The sequence below is a fragment of the Pleurodeles waltl genome, chromosome 3_1 (genome assembly GCF_031143425.1).
Source record: "Pleurodeles waltl isolate 20211129_DDA chromosome 3_1, aPleWal1.hap1.20221129, whole genome shotgun sequence".
NCBI lineage: Eukaryota > Metazoa > Chordata > Amphibia > Caudata > Salamandridae > Pleurodeles > Pleurodeles waltl.
The window spans coordinates 1,904,051,723-1,904,067,635 of NC_090440.1; the positions used below are offsets into that span (position 1 = coordinate 1,904,051,723).

Genomic DNA, 15,913 nt, shown 5'->3' on the forward strand with positions numbered 1-15,913 from the left:
CTTAAGACATCATTGCTACCAATACTTTATAATAAGAAAAAAGATATTGCTGTGTAAATATGTTGCAAAAACACATTTCTAATTTCTGCTCTTTTTGTGTTGTCTGTAGGTTGTATATAAGTAATTAACTTTGCTGTTCACCCCAAATATAATTCACACAAGCAAGACTTGATCAATGTAATTTGTGAAACAGTTTGACGTTGTCAATGTAGCTAAGTCATTGCTCATTAATGTGTTCTGCATTCAAGTTACTCCAAGTGTATTATTTCTTTCCTCTGGTAGGCATTATGGATCAGTATTTCCTGCTCTGCTTATATGTATTTAGATGTAACAAATGTGATGCTTAATGTCAAATAAGCTAAATGACTTTTAGATCTTGTGTGTTGACCTAAAAGTGTTACACAGAAGTATGAAGGTTGCATTTTCAATATATATGTGGCCGAAGTCCATCTAAAATGCAGATATTTGACTTTAAGCTCAATATACTTATTTGTACCTTCTCAAAGTTTGTTACGGTGTGATTCAGGTAACAACACTTAAAATTAGAAATCAGTATTTTAGAAATTGAAATGAGAAGATTGTTTGCTGATACATTTTTAACCCTTGGTCTCAGAGCTTTAATTAAACAAATTGACCAGAATAAAATCAGAGGATTGTTAAAAAAATAAATAAAAAAAAGTGAATTGCCATTACAATGGTCTATAATGTTTTATGTATGCAACCTATGAAGAATACGTATTTATGTATGTATAAATATGGCCTTTCAGTAGCGCAAACCTAGCCAACAGATAGCAGAGCGCTATATATGGTCAAAGACCAGTATAAAGACAAAAAGTAAAGAGAGATGAAGCTGGGTTGTGGATGATTAATGCATTTTGATATAGTGTTCTGATATAATGTTCTTGACACATATTGACAAGCTCGTGGTAATCAACCAAATCCTGCACTATGTTGTTCAGTTCAGTTGTAAGTAAATAATTGATGGTAATTTTGTGTATTCCATTCTGACACTTATTGTCTTTGGTCTTTCTTTAGTGTACTTTGTTGCGCTTGTCCTGACGTTGAGCCTGCAGATGACAAGTGATCGTATCAACTTATACACCCCCCCATCACAGAATGGCAGTCTCTGGTATGATGTTGGAAACTCTTTTATCTTACCTTTGTACCATCTGCCCATTTCCTTGTACAGTCTTATTCCTTCCCCCTCAGTAGCCCTCAATACGACAGAAGCCGATTCAGCTGGTAGGAGAAGTTATGAACCGAATCAGGAATGACAAATACTGTGGGAAAACCAGGGCGCCTGTTTGTTTTCCCTCTCACTTTTCACCTATTAAACAGTCAAAATGTGCAGGTTTCTAAAATGGCCCGTTAATGGGGAGAAAACATGTGAGAAACAGTGCCAAAACAGCATTTCTACATGCTAGTGCCAATTTGTCGTGGGAGCGTGCATCTTAGGCCAGTGTCCCTTCATCCTGAAATTGAAATACCAGAACTATCTTTTCTTCTGTGTGCAAGGATATGACTGTGTGGGACTACAACAAAGGGTTTGATTGGACCTAACTTGCCTTTAGTCTATGTTATAGAGAGTCATGCTTAAAAATGTCTTAAGTAGCTGCAGAAGCCGTTGACACAGCGCACTTGGCACCTTTGGTGCCACTTGTGAATGTATATGCCATTAAATGTAGCAAGGGTGTGAGTGCCCTTGGTCAGAAGACTGTATCCAGCCCTCAAGGACCACATAGGTGAGTGCCCTTGGTCAGAAGACTGTGCTCTTGAGGACCGCAGAGTGGCCTGTCATTTGGTTCTGTATAGCTCATAGTAGTATGTCAAATACGGTCCTGGCATTGGTTATAGCCTTCACCTGTGTCCACTCCTGTGCCTCCGATCTACAGCCTGCCCTCTTCTTACAATCTAACATTTTAACCAACATACCTTTACACTTGGCTTGCTCACTCACTCTTGGTTGTCTTCATTGTAAGGTCTCCATTGCCTACAAAGTACACATCATTGCCTTTAAATGAATGTTACATACCTTCTGTATTTCTCTTTCTGGTTGGCTCTATCTACCTACAGATTCCTGACATTTAAATTATTGCTTTAAAGCAATTGTTCCCGTACTCTGCAGGTGGTACTATCAGACTCTGTGATGACCTTGCATCACCCTAGAAGCGACAAAGTGAGGGGCACATGTAGACTCTTTCCCTGACATCAGTTTCCATCTTGTTCTCTGCAGCTCCCGCAGATGTGGAAAATCTTTCACAAAATGCAGACGGCGAGTGCCAAACTTTGAGACCCTTTCAGTCTTAAAGCCACGTCACAGAAAGTGGAGGCAGGAGTACAGTGTCAAATCTGTGGTTAAGTAGAGAATTCACTAGAAAGAACATTACTGAAGATAAGTAACTTGCTCTTCTGATGGATACCCGAGCAGAACCCCCCAAAAGGTGTAAGAGGACTAGACTCAAACCAAAAAAGCCCTGTAATATTAAGTGAACAGAAGGACCCTCTCTATGGACCTGCGTGTTAGGGAAGTAGTGCTTGTTGAACGTGTGCACTGATGCCCGGTGTTGCATCTCAAAAGACATCCACAACAAGAACTACCTTTGCCGATGCCTCAGCTCTGGTAGAATGGGCCCATAGGCCTCTGGAATCTCTTTTGCTAGTGTGTAGTAGGTCATTATGCACAGGACAATCCACCTCACCTGTATTTATCTGTACCATCATCTCTCTTTTGGCACTGGCCCACCCCATGATGAGCAAATCATCATCATGATACTCCTGCATACGTTCAATGTAGAAGACTAAAGCTTGGGATCAAGACAATGGGATCTGTCCATCCCTTTTGAGACACGGGTAGGATGATGGATTGTCCCACGTGAATGGCCGATGCCACTTTAGGAAAAAAGATGGCCTGGGTTCTGTGTGCCAGTTGGTTCCGAAAGACGATAATGCACAGAAATTACATTGACAGTGTGTTCACTTCACTGACGGGCATGCAGAACGTGATAGCAATAAGAAAAGCCATTTTGACTGTCAGGACCCTCAAGGAACATCTCTACATGAAATTGAATGTCCTGTACATAAGGAAAGTGAGGCCCAAATTAATAAATGTATGACATGGGGGAAGGCTGGTATGGCAAACTTAAAATACTGAAATGCCTGACATGTAACCATTTACCTGTGCCCCCAAAAAGACTCGCTGGACTAACAACAAAGTGAACACACACAATAATCTGATAATTTGGTCTGTAAGGGATCAAGGTAATTGTCTCTACACCAGGCCACAAACATTTCTACACACAGAATAAGTAGATTTGGTCGATGGGTATTTGGCTGTGAGGATCACATGACATCGTTTCAGATGGTTAATCAAAACTGCTCAGTTGTCACCATTCAGTCACCACAAATGGAGGCTTAGAATGTAGAGATTTGAGTGCAGTGCTCTGCCCTGTTGCAGAGTAGCAAGTCCTTCCAAAGCAGTAGTGAAATCAGACGGCAAGTGATCAGGCCCAAGAGATACCAGTACCACACTCTCATGGCCCAGTCTATGGCTATCAAGATGACCTGGGCTTGGTTTGTCCTCACTTTCTTTAGAACTTGAGGCAGGAGAGATAATATCAGATCCTGCTCCCTACCAGCTGGCTATGGTTTTGGGATGCTGAATCACAGTAGCTTTCAGGGTACTGACACAGGGGAGGAGGAGGTAGAAGATTCTTATCCTTATTCATGTGAATGACTTTGGCCACCACCACATCATGTGGGGCCGCACAAGGCTTGAGGCTGCTGATAAACTGGCTGTGAGGGCTGCCATTGCCTGTATGCCTGATCCTCTGATGAGCGCCTCAACTTTCTATATTGTTGATGAATTGGTAGGCTGGTGATAGCAACCCTAGGGAGCCTTGACATTTCTCAAGTTGACTTCTTCCCGAAAAGTCTAGAGCCATCAAAGTGCATGTCCATATGAGACACCTGGAAATCCCTTGAAAATCCAGCGCGCTAATCCAATCATGGTGCCTGAGGAACACTAGACATGGTGCCACCCAGGGAGCCTGTAGTATGAAGGCCAGTACGTAAGACGTACTTTGCAGCATTGTGTCCATCTTGGATGGTGTGTGCAAAGGTTTCCAAGAGGTCTTATGGAATGGCTGGCAACATCTCCCTGGGGATGTCCCACAGGGCTTGCGTGTACTGGCCCAGAGGACAACAAACATTCAGAGATCATAAGGCAAAGTTATTTTTTAAGAGAATAATTTCCTCCTAAATGCATCAATACACTTAGAGTCCCTTTCTGGAGAAGCAGAAGGGAAAGCAATTAAGTTAACCATAATGGTGACACACCACCATGCTTTCTGGAATCTGGTGCTGGGTGAGGGAATGCTGGATCACCAGGGGCTGCCAGGCCACAGGTCAACTATCTGCAGAGGCTGAGCATGGTTTCATTCAAGTGGCTGTCACAGTGTCCGTAAGTGCCTCATTGAAGGGCAACAGTGGTTCAGTAGAGACCAGATCCTGCTGAAGATTTTCAGTTTTTTTACAGTGGGCTGTTGATTTGTAGTTCAAAGACTTCAGAATGGAGTCTGAAGATGCACCTTTAACTTACGTTTACCTGCTGATTTTGAGCGGGACAGAGATTGGTGGGAGAATGACTCTGTGATCTAGAGCAAGAGTGACCCCGGTATCTTGAAGCATGACGCCTTCTGGGCCTCTGCTACATATATTTTTTCTTCTCACTTTCTGATCACCTTCAAGTGCATTAGAGGACATTTACCCCATGACTTCGAACCATGGACTTAGCTGAGCACCAGAGACCCACGTCTTAAGGGTCCATTACCAACATCTGTTGTCTGCAGTTGTGGTATGGCTTGAATCCTGTCACTTTTGGGGAAGACATACTTCTTCACTAGCAAATTGTTTCAAAAATTGTAATCACTGAAAGACGGACAAATTATGGGATCAGACCTCTAGGTCGCTGCCAAAGGGGTTGATGCTCAGGGGTTCTGTGAGGTCATCCTGGAATCCTAGGCTTGCCACCTGGCGGCGTGTGGGAACAGTTGCTTTAAAGGATTCCAGATTCCAGCGCCATTTAGGACAATCTGTCACCCTGCCCACCTTTTATGCTCCTTAACATCCCTCTAAGGAAGAGGAGCAACTCATTTGTCTGGACCCACAAAGAACATTGTTGTTCTAACTTGACCGCACAAAAGAGTTCCTGGTGAAGGACCAACTTTTCGTGGGCTATGTAAGAGCCAAAAAAGGTCGGGTAGCACAGAAACAAACTATTTCGCGCTGGGTCATTCTCTGTATAATAAGCTGCTACGCCCTGGCTAAAAAGCAGCCTCCTTAATGCGCACGGGTCCATTCTGCCAGAAGTAAAGCTGTGACCATGGCATTAGCTCGTGGAATCCCAGTCCTGAACATCTGTCAGGCAGAAAAGTGGGCGTTCCTGCACACGTTTGCCAAACACTACTGCCTGGGCAGTCAGGTCCGCAGGGATGGGCATTCCTCCCATTCAGTGTTGCAGGACTTCTTAGTATATTCAGTTTGTCCACAGCTCACTACCAGAATGGTATGGCTTGGGTATCTACTCACAGGTAAGGGATCTGCAGCTAAAAGTCTCTATCAGATGAACAAGTTACCTTCGGTAATGTATTAGCTGGTAGAGACTATATCTAGCTGCAGATTCCTTACACTCACCCATGCCTCTCCACGGACAGATTTTCTAGGGTTAGGGTTGATCCTTGTCAGGGCCCTAATTTGGACACACGTTCATCAGTTCACTTCATGGCTCTGCGCTACTGGCGTGGAAAATTGTGAAAAGTAACTGACATCCGCGTGCCTGGGTGGCGCTGATATAGGTGATCACGATGTCACTTCCAGTGGCAATGTCGCTGACGACGATGTGTGGAACCAAACTACACCACCTGTCAGCGTGCAGGGGTACTGCTCACGCAAACGTTTCCGGATCCAGTCTGACACCTGGGAAATTCAAAGGTAGATATAATCTCTACTAGATAATGCTTTACTGAAGGTGAGCAACTTGTTCGCCAGTGTTAAGTAGCAATATAAGGTGGTCAGACCTACGCTCCTCCTGGTCCTTCCACTCTTTAAGGAGAATTGAGGTTCCAGCTTCTTCCAAAGTGGGAGTTATCCCAGTTCTTTTGCAAAGGAGTTAAACAATTTAATTGTGATGTCTGCAGTTTTTGGCCACAAGGTCTTATAAAATTGGGGTGCGTACTCACCAGAACTGGGTCCCGTTTAGTTCTAAAAGGTTTTTATCACTAATCTCTTTCATTATTGGTTGTCTCTTTCCTCCCTTTTCTTATTGTGAGTTTATCCAGCTTCACACTTTTCAAGTGGTTAGCAACCTCTTCCTGTCGTGTTGGTCTGGCATCCTATATGTGTGATAGAATCTACAGAACAGTTAAAAAAATGTCACCTCCAATAACGTTTGCTCCCTCCTTCGTTTCCCTGAGCTTGCTTTGTCTTTAGCATGGATGCAAGCAGCCAACCAGTCTTATTGCCACGCTCACTAAAGTTATGCCCTACCTTAGGTAACACATACGAAGTTTTGTTGAGGTCAAGAAATCACATCTGGCCATTGAGATGTAAAACCCGACACCATATATTCTTCGCTTGGGTCTTCTTATGAGAGCTTTCTGGCATGCATAGATCTTCTGTACTCCCCATCCAGTGGTGCTGGACTTCACTTCTGTCGCCTCTACAGTTGGGCCAGAGCCTGTTTACTGCTTCCCTCTGCTGCCTGATTGTCTACTATGAGTTGTGTGGAATACTCACTGTTGTCAGGTGTGGTCTCAGCAAGTCCCATTACAAGCTAGTGCTTCTGCCTCCATTTCAGCTTGGTGTTGCCTCTTCACATGCGGTAGCATTTGTGCCTACCAGTTGCCATTGTTGGAAAAGAAAAGGCTCTCAATGCAGCACCTAATCTGCTCTCCAACAAAGTCACCATCTTGTCTCCGGCCTCTGACCTCATTCCCCAACTAATTCTGTTGGCAGTGTTCCTGGAGATGCTTGTCACAGACTCTGACAGGTGTGCTTACTAAAGAGCTTTAATCATCCACCTGGGATTTGCATATTTGTAGCACAACAATGATGGCTCAGGGCCCAGAGTAAGTAGGCAGGCCGAAGCGAATTAGAATACATCATCTGCATCACGGGCCAATCCATGTCCCTCAGCACATCATTTAGACTTGATCCTTGATAAACCCTTTCGTTGGGACAACAAAACAGGTTCAAATGGAACTCTGAATTATCATACTGAACATGGCAATTCAAAGGATAAAGATGCTAGATTGTCACTATAAATGTATTCATGTGAGCATTTGATTGTCACCAGTTTCAGAGTTGCTGTCTTAAATAAGGTTACTCACCTTCCCTCCTGAAGGCACTCACTAGTAGCAGTCTTTCTATAGGACCCACAATCTTTAGAGATCACCATTAAAATGTATTTGGCAGTGGCCTTAAAAATCACAGTTAGAATAAAAACACTATTTACTGGTAAAAACATGGTCCATATTGCACAAATAGTAATGCAAACCAAATACATCTGAAAATCTAGTTGGCTTTGGGAAGTAACAGCACCTTCATAATTAAAACTCAATGTTTTAAGAAGATTGGTTGCATGTGTCTACATCGTAGAGAGAAAAACCACAGACAATCCAACTCAAGACGAACACTGGTACATTTGCATCACGAGGCCATACCTTCATACTTTTGAAAGCAAATATCAAATCCATGCAAAGGCAATGCTTCATGAACCCCAGTTTTCCATCGTAAACACTGTGTTCCTAGCCCAAATCTGGAAATTCATTGATATACCATATGTTCTTTTCAGACTCAAATACACTCTTGTGAGGGTTAGTTAATCTTTGCTCAGAAGATACAAAAGGTCTGAATCTCTACTCTTTGAGAACACCATCTTGCCCCCATTTTCACCTGCCTAAAATCAACATTTAAATTCTTAATATTAAGGGTTAGAAACTATTTTTATAAGACAGTGGATTGAAAGCCTAGCAGTTGCTGGTCCATGAAGTTTATAGTTGAAGTGTGAACAATGACGTTCAGTTTGTAGCTCTCACTCAAAGCCCAACTTCTTGTGTGATAGCTTGCTTTCATTTTTTGCATGCCGGCAAGATTGATGCTCTTTTAAAACCACTCCTTCAAGAACCCTCAATTTTACTATCAAAGGCTGTAATTTTACCTCCTCATAAATTCACAACAGTCGACGTTCCTTAGTAACCTTACAGCCCTAAGGTTCATAGCAATTAGATCAGCTGCAAGTAGCAAGCAACCCCCACAGACTTGTCACCTAACTTCGGAGAATAGGAATTTGCCATCCTGACAGTCAGGTAGTTCATCAGTAAACTGTCAAAGTAGGACTGTTCCATATCACAATGTACATAGAGAGCCTCCATAAGAAGAGACCCCCACTTGAGAACCAATTGTCAGAAGCTTCCCGGTAGCCTGCAAAAGAGCAAAAAAGTGTTTATTCAACTTAACAGACTGTGAAGGTACCTGGTGATTTCATTTTTGTAACTGATCTTGTTTTCTTGGATATTTACTTAGAAAGGGCCTCCATAATGTAGGAACACTCTTAATTCATTAAAAATATATATTTTTGAAAATGTATGCCTCCCATAATTTGATTAGTTATTAATTTCATGTTGGCAACTTAGTCTGCTTGGATACCCGTCTTTTATGCAGAGGTTTGTGAAGCATTGCAGGAAGTCTTCTTTTCTCTGTATCCTTAGCAATGTTCTGGAATAGCATGATTAACTGGTGCTAGTGAAGATCTTCTGTGTTATGTTCCATATTCAGCTCAAGATCAGTAGGTCTGGATTTGATCCCAGACCACCACAAATGAAAATAGGTTGCCTTTACCCCCACACCCAAGTGAGCAAAGGCCTGAGGAATTCCCCCACACAGCCTGTGGTTCTTTATGCCTTTAGCAGATTTTTAAGTCTGATTCCCATTAGATGCACAGACTTATGAAAACTGCTACCTTCAATTTTGGTCCATTACTTCTCATGGAGTATTTGGCCCAAATCCTTCTCCTATTCCTTTCTAAATTTCCCTGTGGCCCACTTCCATCAGTTAAAGTGGCTATAACCTATAATAATTGTCTTCTCTAACCTAGCCTACCCTTTCAATACTAGGGTTTCGTAGTCTTTGAAATCTAACTCTGGCATTACCACTGACATACATGCAGAGACCGACACGTTGAGCTTAGTGTAGAGGGCCACGTTGATACGTCAGCCTTTTCTCTTGTATTTAACACAATATGAAGCAGTTTTCCAAATATGTACACTGTACTCCTGACCCCTCCCTAGTTGAGATTAGCATAACCTGCAGTTGGGCTGCCATATATATATACAAAGACGTTTCAGCAGGCAAAACCTTGATTTTCCTTTGTGAAGGTGAGAACGTGCACGGGCACTCCAGGTGTTTTAACCATGTCATAAAAACTCAGTGATCATCATTTGGAATTAAAACTGTGACCAGTTTCCTTGTGGGCGATAAGAGAATTGACAACAGATTCATCTTGCCAGGTTTCACTTATCCGGGTAATGAGAATATCTTTCCTTGAAGTTAAGAATACGTACCTACATTTATATGGATCCAGAGTCTTCAAACAGTGAATCTGGCCTACTTTCCACTTTTGGCCCATCACTCTAGAGCAGCCTTTCCATCTGTTCTGTCACCCAGTTGTGGGCAGCGCAAGGAGTTTAGAGAGATTAATCTTAATTGCTGTTGGATAACTACACATGATTACTTAATGATTGATTCCGCCAGATCCAGTAGGCAACATAGCACAGTATTTGCAAAAAACTAAGAGTTTGACATATGGTAGTATGTTAAGTACCTCCTCAATAGAGTAGCTCAAATTGCACAGGTTGAGGTTCCATGACAACAGCAAAACATAATAAGAATAGTACACACAGCTGCCTTGTCCTTTTTTGACAATGTGAGATTTTTCAGATGGAGCAGATCAATGCTTGCCTTGGGAGACATGTAGACAAGACAAATCCATGTGCAGAGATTGGGACCACATCCATGCTATCTCATAACCCTCCTCAATAATGTGCGAGGTAAATTGTATTTTTAGGTTTTCTCTTTCTGACTTTTTCAAAATTCACCTTGGATACTTGAAGAAGAACAGAGAGGAATATTTCGAATTTACCAGGCAAAACATTTCCCAAGATCATTAGATCAATATTAAGCAAGGACATGGCCAATGTGTTTTATCTTTGCCTTCATTAGAAAGAACTGAGATGATCACTTTCACTGTAATGGGGTGGAGAGACCCACTACACAGCATCTTCTGTATGTTAAAGTAGATATTACAGAAATTAGTTCTAAAGCTATTTCATATAGTCAAACTTTTGATATTTCTTCTGATTTCCTCGAAGGTGATAAGAAAATTAGCCTCAACCTAATCTGGTCTATATGATAACTGCTCTGTCTGCTATGTTGCCCCACTGAACTTTAAGGTGTATAGCTTTTAATAGCAGCCGTCAAAGCTTTTGTCTGCATTGCTTGTATTTTTGAGTTTTCTTGAATTTTACCCTTTCTTGTTTCTGTTACATCGTCACTGATTCTTCTTTGTATTTTTATTACCTTTTTATTGTATGTATTATTGTTGTGTGTTTGTAGACTATGGTCTAAATAAACTAAGCTTTTTGACTTACTGACACTGGCTTCTACATTTTTGTAGTATTTCTGCTTGGTGATTATTTTTAGACTCTTTCTAACTGTACACGTTCCTCCTTAGTAGTACTGAACTATTTTAATACTATTTTATATCACCTTTTTCCCGTTTCCAGTTTAAATTTTATACTTATCTTTCCCTACAGACATTTTTTGTATGTTTAATCGCACTCTGGGGAAATCAGTTCTCAATTCCTTCCCTTTCCAGATTATTTAAAGCTCAGTGTGTTAAAGATTACTGTAATACCACCTCCATATTGTCATTCCAGTTGAAATAATTGTGTATGGACTACCCCTTCTTTTGTAACTCTGTTTTTTAGCAGTCACTGTAGGAAGCTGACTCTCTATAAGTGCACTAAAATGAAGTACACTGTGCAGAGAGTCCAGTGAATCCCCAATTGGTATTGCAGAGGCGAAGTAGATTAGACTAATGCTCTATTTTGTGATAGTGCGGGCGAGCAGTTAGGCTTATCAAGGAGTTGTGTTAAACATCTGTTGTAAATGGGACACACACTCATTGAATAAATCCGAGACCAATTTAGAAAAATAGCATTTGCTTTTATATATGCTATGGACCAAAGAACTTCATTATAAGGCAAGCAGTTTTTAAAAGATAAATGCTTTGCAGTATCAAAAATCAACACTTAGTGCAACTTTTCACTTCAGCAATGTTAACCTATGGGAAGAAAACAAGAATGCAGTTTTGCCGGTAGGTACATGACTTAAAAATCCAGCCTTTGGGATTTTAGGTCAACACCAGGCAAGGTTCAAATCAGTAACAGGAGTGCACCCACATGAGCGGTCAGATGCAGAGGTCGAATTTGGGTGCCCAGTGTAAAGCAATGGAGACTCGGAGCTGAACAAAGATGAGTTGCTCATGGGTGAGTAAAGCTGTGTCAGGGGTCGATCTTCTGGAATTAAGGTAATCACAAGGGAGGCCAGAAGGAAGCACCAAACTCACACCCTCAGCATCACGGGGGTGGGCGGGTGCAGAGTGCCAATACAGCATCAGGCACCCAATGTTAACCAATAGAGACTGGGGGTAACAAAAGATGCGCTGCTCACAGGTGAGTAAAGTGGTGACAGGGGTCGATCTCCTGGGGTTGGGGCAAGCACAGGGGGTGGGGGGCCACAAGGCAGCACCAAAATTACACCCTCAGCAGCACAGGGGTGGCCGGTTGCAGAGTGCCAGCACAGTGTCAGTCCTCAAGTACAAGTCAATGGGGAGATCCATTTTGGAAAAAGACTGCTGACTTGGGCCAGGAGGCTGAACGAAGAAAACCCACAACTGCCCAGGTAAGTTCTGACACTAGGGGACGTAGAGACACTGACCATCCAGCTCCTCAAGACCCAGGGGCTCTGGGTGCACGGGTGTCCCTTGGCATTGGGAACTGCTTACCGGACAGGACGCAGTCAGGGGGAGTCTTTGAATTGAGGCTGCAGGCTTTGAGGCAGAGTCCAGCAGGGGTCAGCCCACGGTGGACTCTGACTCACAATCACTGGGAAACCTTCGCAGAACCGGTGACCACTTGGACTCAGGCCGTGGGCGTCGGGTGCAGAGGTGGGTCCGGAGGCGGTTTCGCAGTTCCTCAGGTCAGAACTCTTTTCTATTAAAGTTGTTTTCTTTTTTAAAAGATCTGCTGTTCTTGGGAAATCTTGATCTTTGTGGAAGACAGCCAAGACAGTCCTCCGCAAGTTTTGAAGGTTTCTGGGCTGCAGGACAGGTCCTCTTTTGGTGCAGGATCGTCGAGGGCTCCAGACAAGCTGGTAGGGCTGGGAACAAGTCAGTTGGAGTCTGCAATCTTCTCTGCTGATGCATCTCTGTAGCATCCGGTTCCTCTTAGGTCGTCAGGAATCTGAGTTCTAGGGTTCAGGGGTGCCATCTAAGTACTGAATTTAGGGGCGTTACTGGGAGTGCCATGTGGTAGCCAATGGGCTACTCACCTTTAGGGTGACTACACCCTTTTTATGACCACCTCTGTTGACAAGTGGGCATAACCCTAACGGCCTACATTCCTTCTAAACAAGATGGAGGAATTTAAAAGGAAGTGTCCTCTTCAGCTCGTCTGCTTTAGGATTATATTTTAACTAATGTTCCCACCTGTGCTGCTGCCAAAAATCGGGTCAGGTCAGGGAGAGACCTGGGTCACATTACAAATGCAACAAGGCCTTTGAAGCTCCCCGCCCTGGAATGCCCATCCTGCCTGGGAGAGGAGGTAACATCTCTGCCCAGTGCAGGGTTTTGTCTCTGGGTCTCGAGAGCACTGTCTCACCTTAGGAGTCCAGAAAAGCATCTGTGGTGGCTGAACTGGTCAGGACCAGTCAGTCAAAAGACTAATAGCTGGTAGGTTTTCAGGGGGCACCTCTCAGGTGCCCTCTGGGTGCATTTCTTAATAAGTCCATCACTGGAATCAGTGAGGGCTTATTATTCTGAGATGTTTGATACCAAACATCCCAGAGTTCAGAGAAGCCATCATGTAGCTGGGGAACCCGTAGTGACCAGTGACCAGCACATGCATTTTAAATGGCTTCACTGTGCACTTACTATGTCTCAGAATCGACTCAGGCATAGCAGGGGCATATCTGCTCATGCATATATGCACTCACATGTAATATAATGCACCCTGCTTTAGGGCTGTTAGGCCTGCTAGAGGGGTGACCAGCTGTTTGCCATGTCGTGTTTTCAATTTTGGGAGCACTTTGGCATGCAGCCTGCAATGGCAGTGCGCATAAGGTTGGTGCTGGGTCCCTCAGAGTGGCACAAGTTGTGCTGCAGCTGTGAGGGGCCCTCTTCAGTACCCATGCCCTAGGTACCAGGGGTACCATTTACTAGGAACTTACAGGGGGCTGTAGGGCCTGGTCACTTCGAGATCAAGTGACCAGATGTCTTTGTTTTAGGGAAGGAACACTGGCAGTGGGGACCTGGTTAGCAGGAACCCGGTGCACTTCAGTCGGAGTTAGATTTAAAAACCAGGCAAAAAGTGAGGGGGGGGAATACTGCAACCAGAACCCAGCTTCCTAAAGTCACTAATTTAGTGCATTGCAGTTTCCTAACTGACTATCCTGTAATTTTACTGAACTATTGTGTTCAGGGGGTTTCTTGATTTGGGTCTCCATGACACAGGACACATATAAGGTTGCACAAATAGGTAATCTGAATATGTAAAAGATTCCGGGACAAGATTGATATAAGCGACCATTTAGTTTTGAGGGTTTTTTCTGCATACATAACAGGTGTATTTGTGTTCACCCATGTGTGATCTATTGGCGACATTGCGAAATAATAGATGTTTTAATATTACCGGATTCAGTGGTACCCATGTTCCGGAACCTTCTTTTCACTAGTGCGACCTAGTCCTTTCATCAAAGGAGATCCTCACCATGTTAAAATCACAACCCAAGAGGATGTCCATCTGTGGTATTTCAAGAAAGGTCCATTATGTATTTCTGGACATAGCCTGCATCTGCTTGTGGAAATGAAGCCTAAAGTAATCATTCAGTCATTGAAATGATCCTTGACAAATACTTCCCTGCCCAATGTATTCCTTTGTGTCACTCCATTACCTAGAAAGTAGCTGCCAGGCTCCAGACGACTAGCCATATCTCCTTTTTGCTTTTGTCCACAGTGATAAAATGATGCCTATTGCCCCATGCATACAAGATGATTACTAGAATATGAAAAAATTAGATTCCTCTTCAGGCACAATATTGAGACTACAGAACTGATCATTCCGTTAGTTGACCCCTTTAACCTGTAAGGTCATCAAATGGTCATTGGAATTTTGACATGAAGATTTCAACACTCCGAGGCCAATCCTAATGTCCTCTGCCCACCTGCATCATCTTCAAGACCAGCTGCATGACCTACAAGGCAGTCAGTGATGCCACTGCACCACTTCTGGCAGCCGAACTCTGGATGATTTCTCATGATGCGCTGCAGGTTGTAACTAGACTACTAACTAGGAAATGCGAGAACTAGAAGACCAGATGCCAAGACTTCACATTGTATGCTCAAGGGGTGTGGAACACAGCCTCGGTTAAAACCCACTAAGCTCGGTCCTTCCTCCACTTATGAGAAGACTCATCTCTGCAAGCAGTGCTCCCCCACTGTCACCTCCAGTTTACCTACCTGTGTGAATTGTGCCACCCTTTAACCCTTTTTTTCAGGACCCAGGCCATGTCTGCTTCTCCCCATCATCCTTTCACCGCACCTACCTCCCAGTCCAGCCCCTTCTCCAGGTCTGCCCACATGTTCCTGTGGCCTTGTACCTGCCTCTACAGCCGCCAGCCTGCTCAGTACCACGCTGTCGCGTGGCTAGATGCTGACTCCCTTAAACCTTGTGTTTCCCTATATCCACCTTCCCCAGGTGTCTCTCTCTAATGCTCTTCATTTACATTGTCATCACTCCACTCATTCCCACGTACTTCATTCCCTTAGCAGACACTTCAAGCTTGTCTGCTACTGCCAGCGTGCTTAATTGCACCCCCAACTTCTCCGCTAAAATTGTTCCTCCCTCCCCATGTGCCTACGGTTTTCTTTTTCTAACCCATCACCGTTCCTCCTGGCACTGTATCACCACTCTCATAACGGTGCTCATTCGCTTTGTTGCAATGTTTGTATTATCTAGTGCCACATACATATACACAATACTTTCACAACAAACTTGGGCACAAACCACACTTATTCGTCCTATTTATTACGTAAGCTCTTTTTCCCATCTACACTTTATTGTGAGATAAAAGCATTTCCCTTCTGAAGGCAAAACTCCCCTCTCTCAGCACACGTGTTGTTTATCGCATAAATGAATAGCGATGAAAAAGAATATCAGCCAATATGACCATTTAAACCCACCTTTAAATCATGCCTTCTTAGCAGCTGGAGTACACCTTGCACAAAGTGTCAGAATACCTACTTGTTTTGTAACTTTTGACAGGACAGCACCCGAACTAAGGCCCTGATTTATAGGGATTTGGCATAGGGAAGCGCAGTAGGTCACCCTGTTGTGCTTCTCTACGTCAAAGTGAAAGTGCAGGAATGCACCGTATTTAGCCGATACTGCGCATACCGGCTCTTTCCCCCTGCGCTGGTGCAGTTTTGACAGCCTAGTGCCAGCACAGACACCCTTGCACCACGGTGCAAGGGTGCCTGTGTTGTCAGCAGGATTGGTTAAGTGCTGGAAGGGGCACCTTC

General features: G+C 43.5%; 1 protein-coding gene across 1 annotated transcript in view; it reads left to right on the forward strand.

Moving 5' to 3' along the window:
- Positions 1–15,913, forward strand: part of TMEM237 (transmembrane protein 237) — a 54,295-nt gene that overhangs the window by 33,157 nt on the left and 5,225 nt on the right. Inside the window, exon 9 of the mRNA XM_069221578.1 lies at positions 1,036–1,129. Coding sequence (XP_069077679.1) covers positions 1,036–1,129 — 94 coding nt within the window. The remainder of the gene's footprint in view (positions 1–1,035; positions 1,130–15,913) is intronic.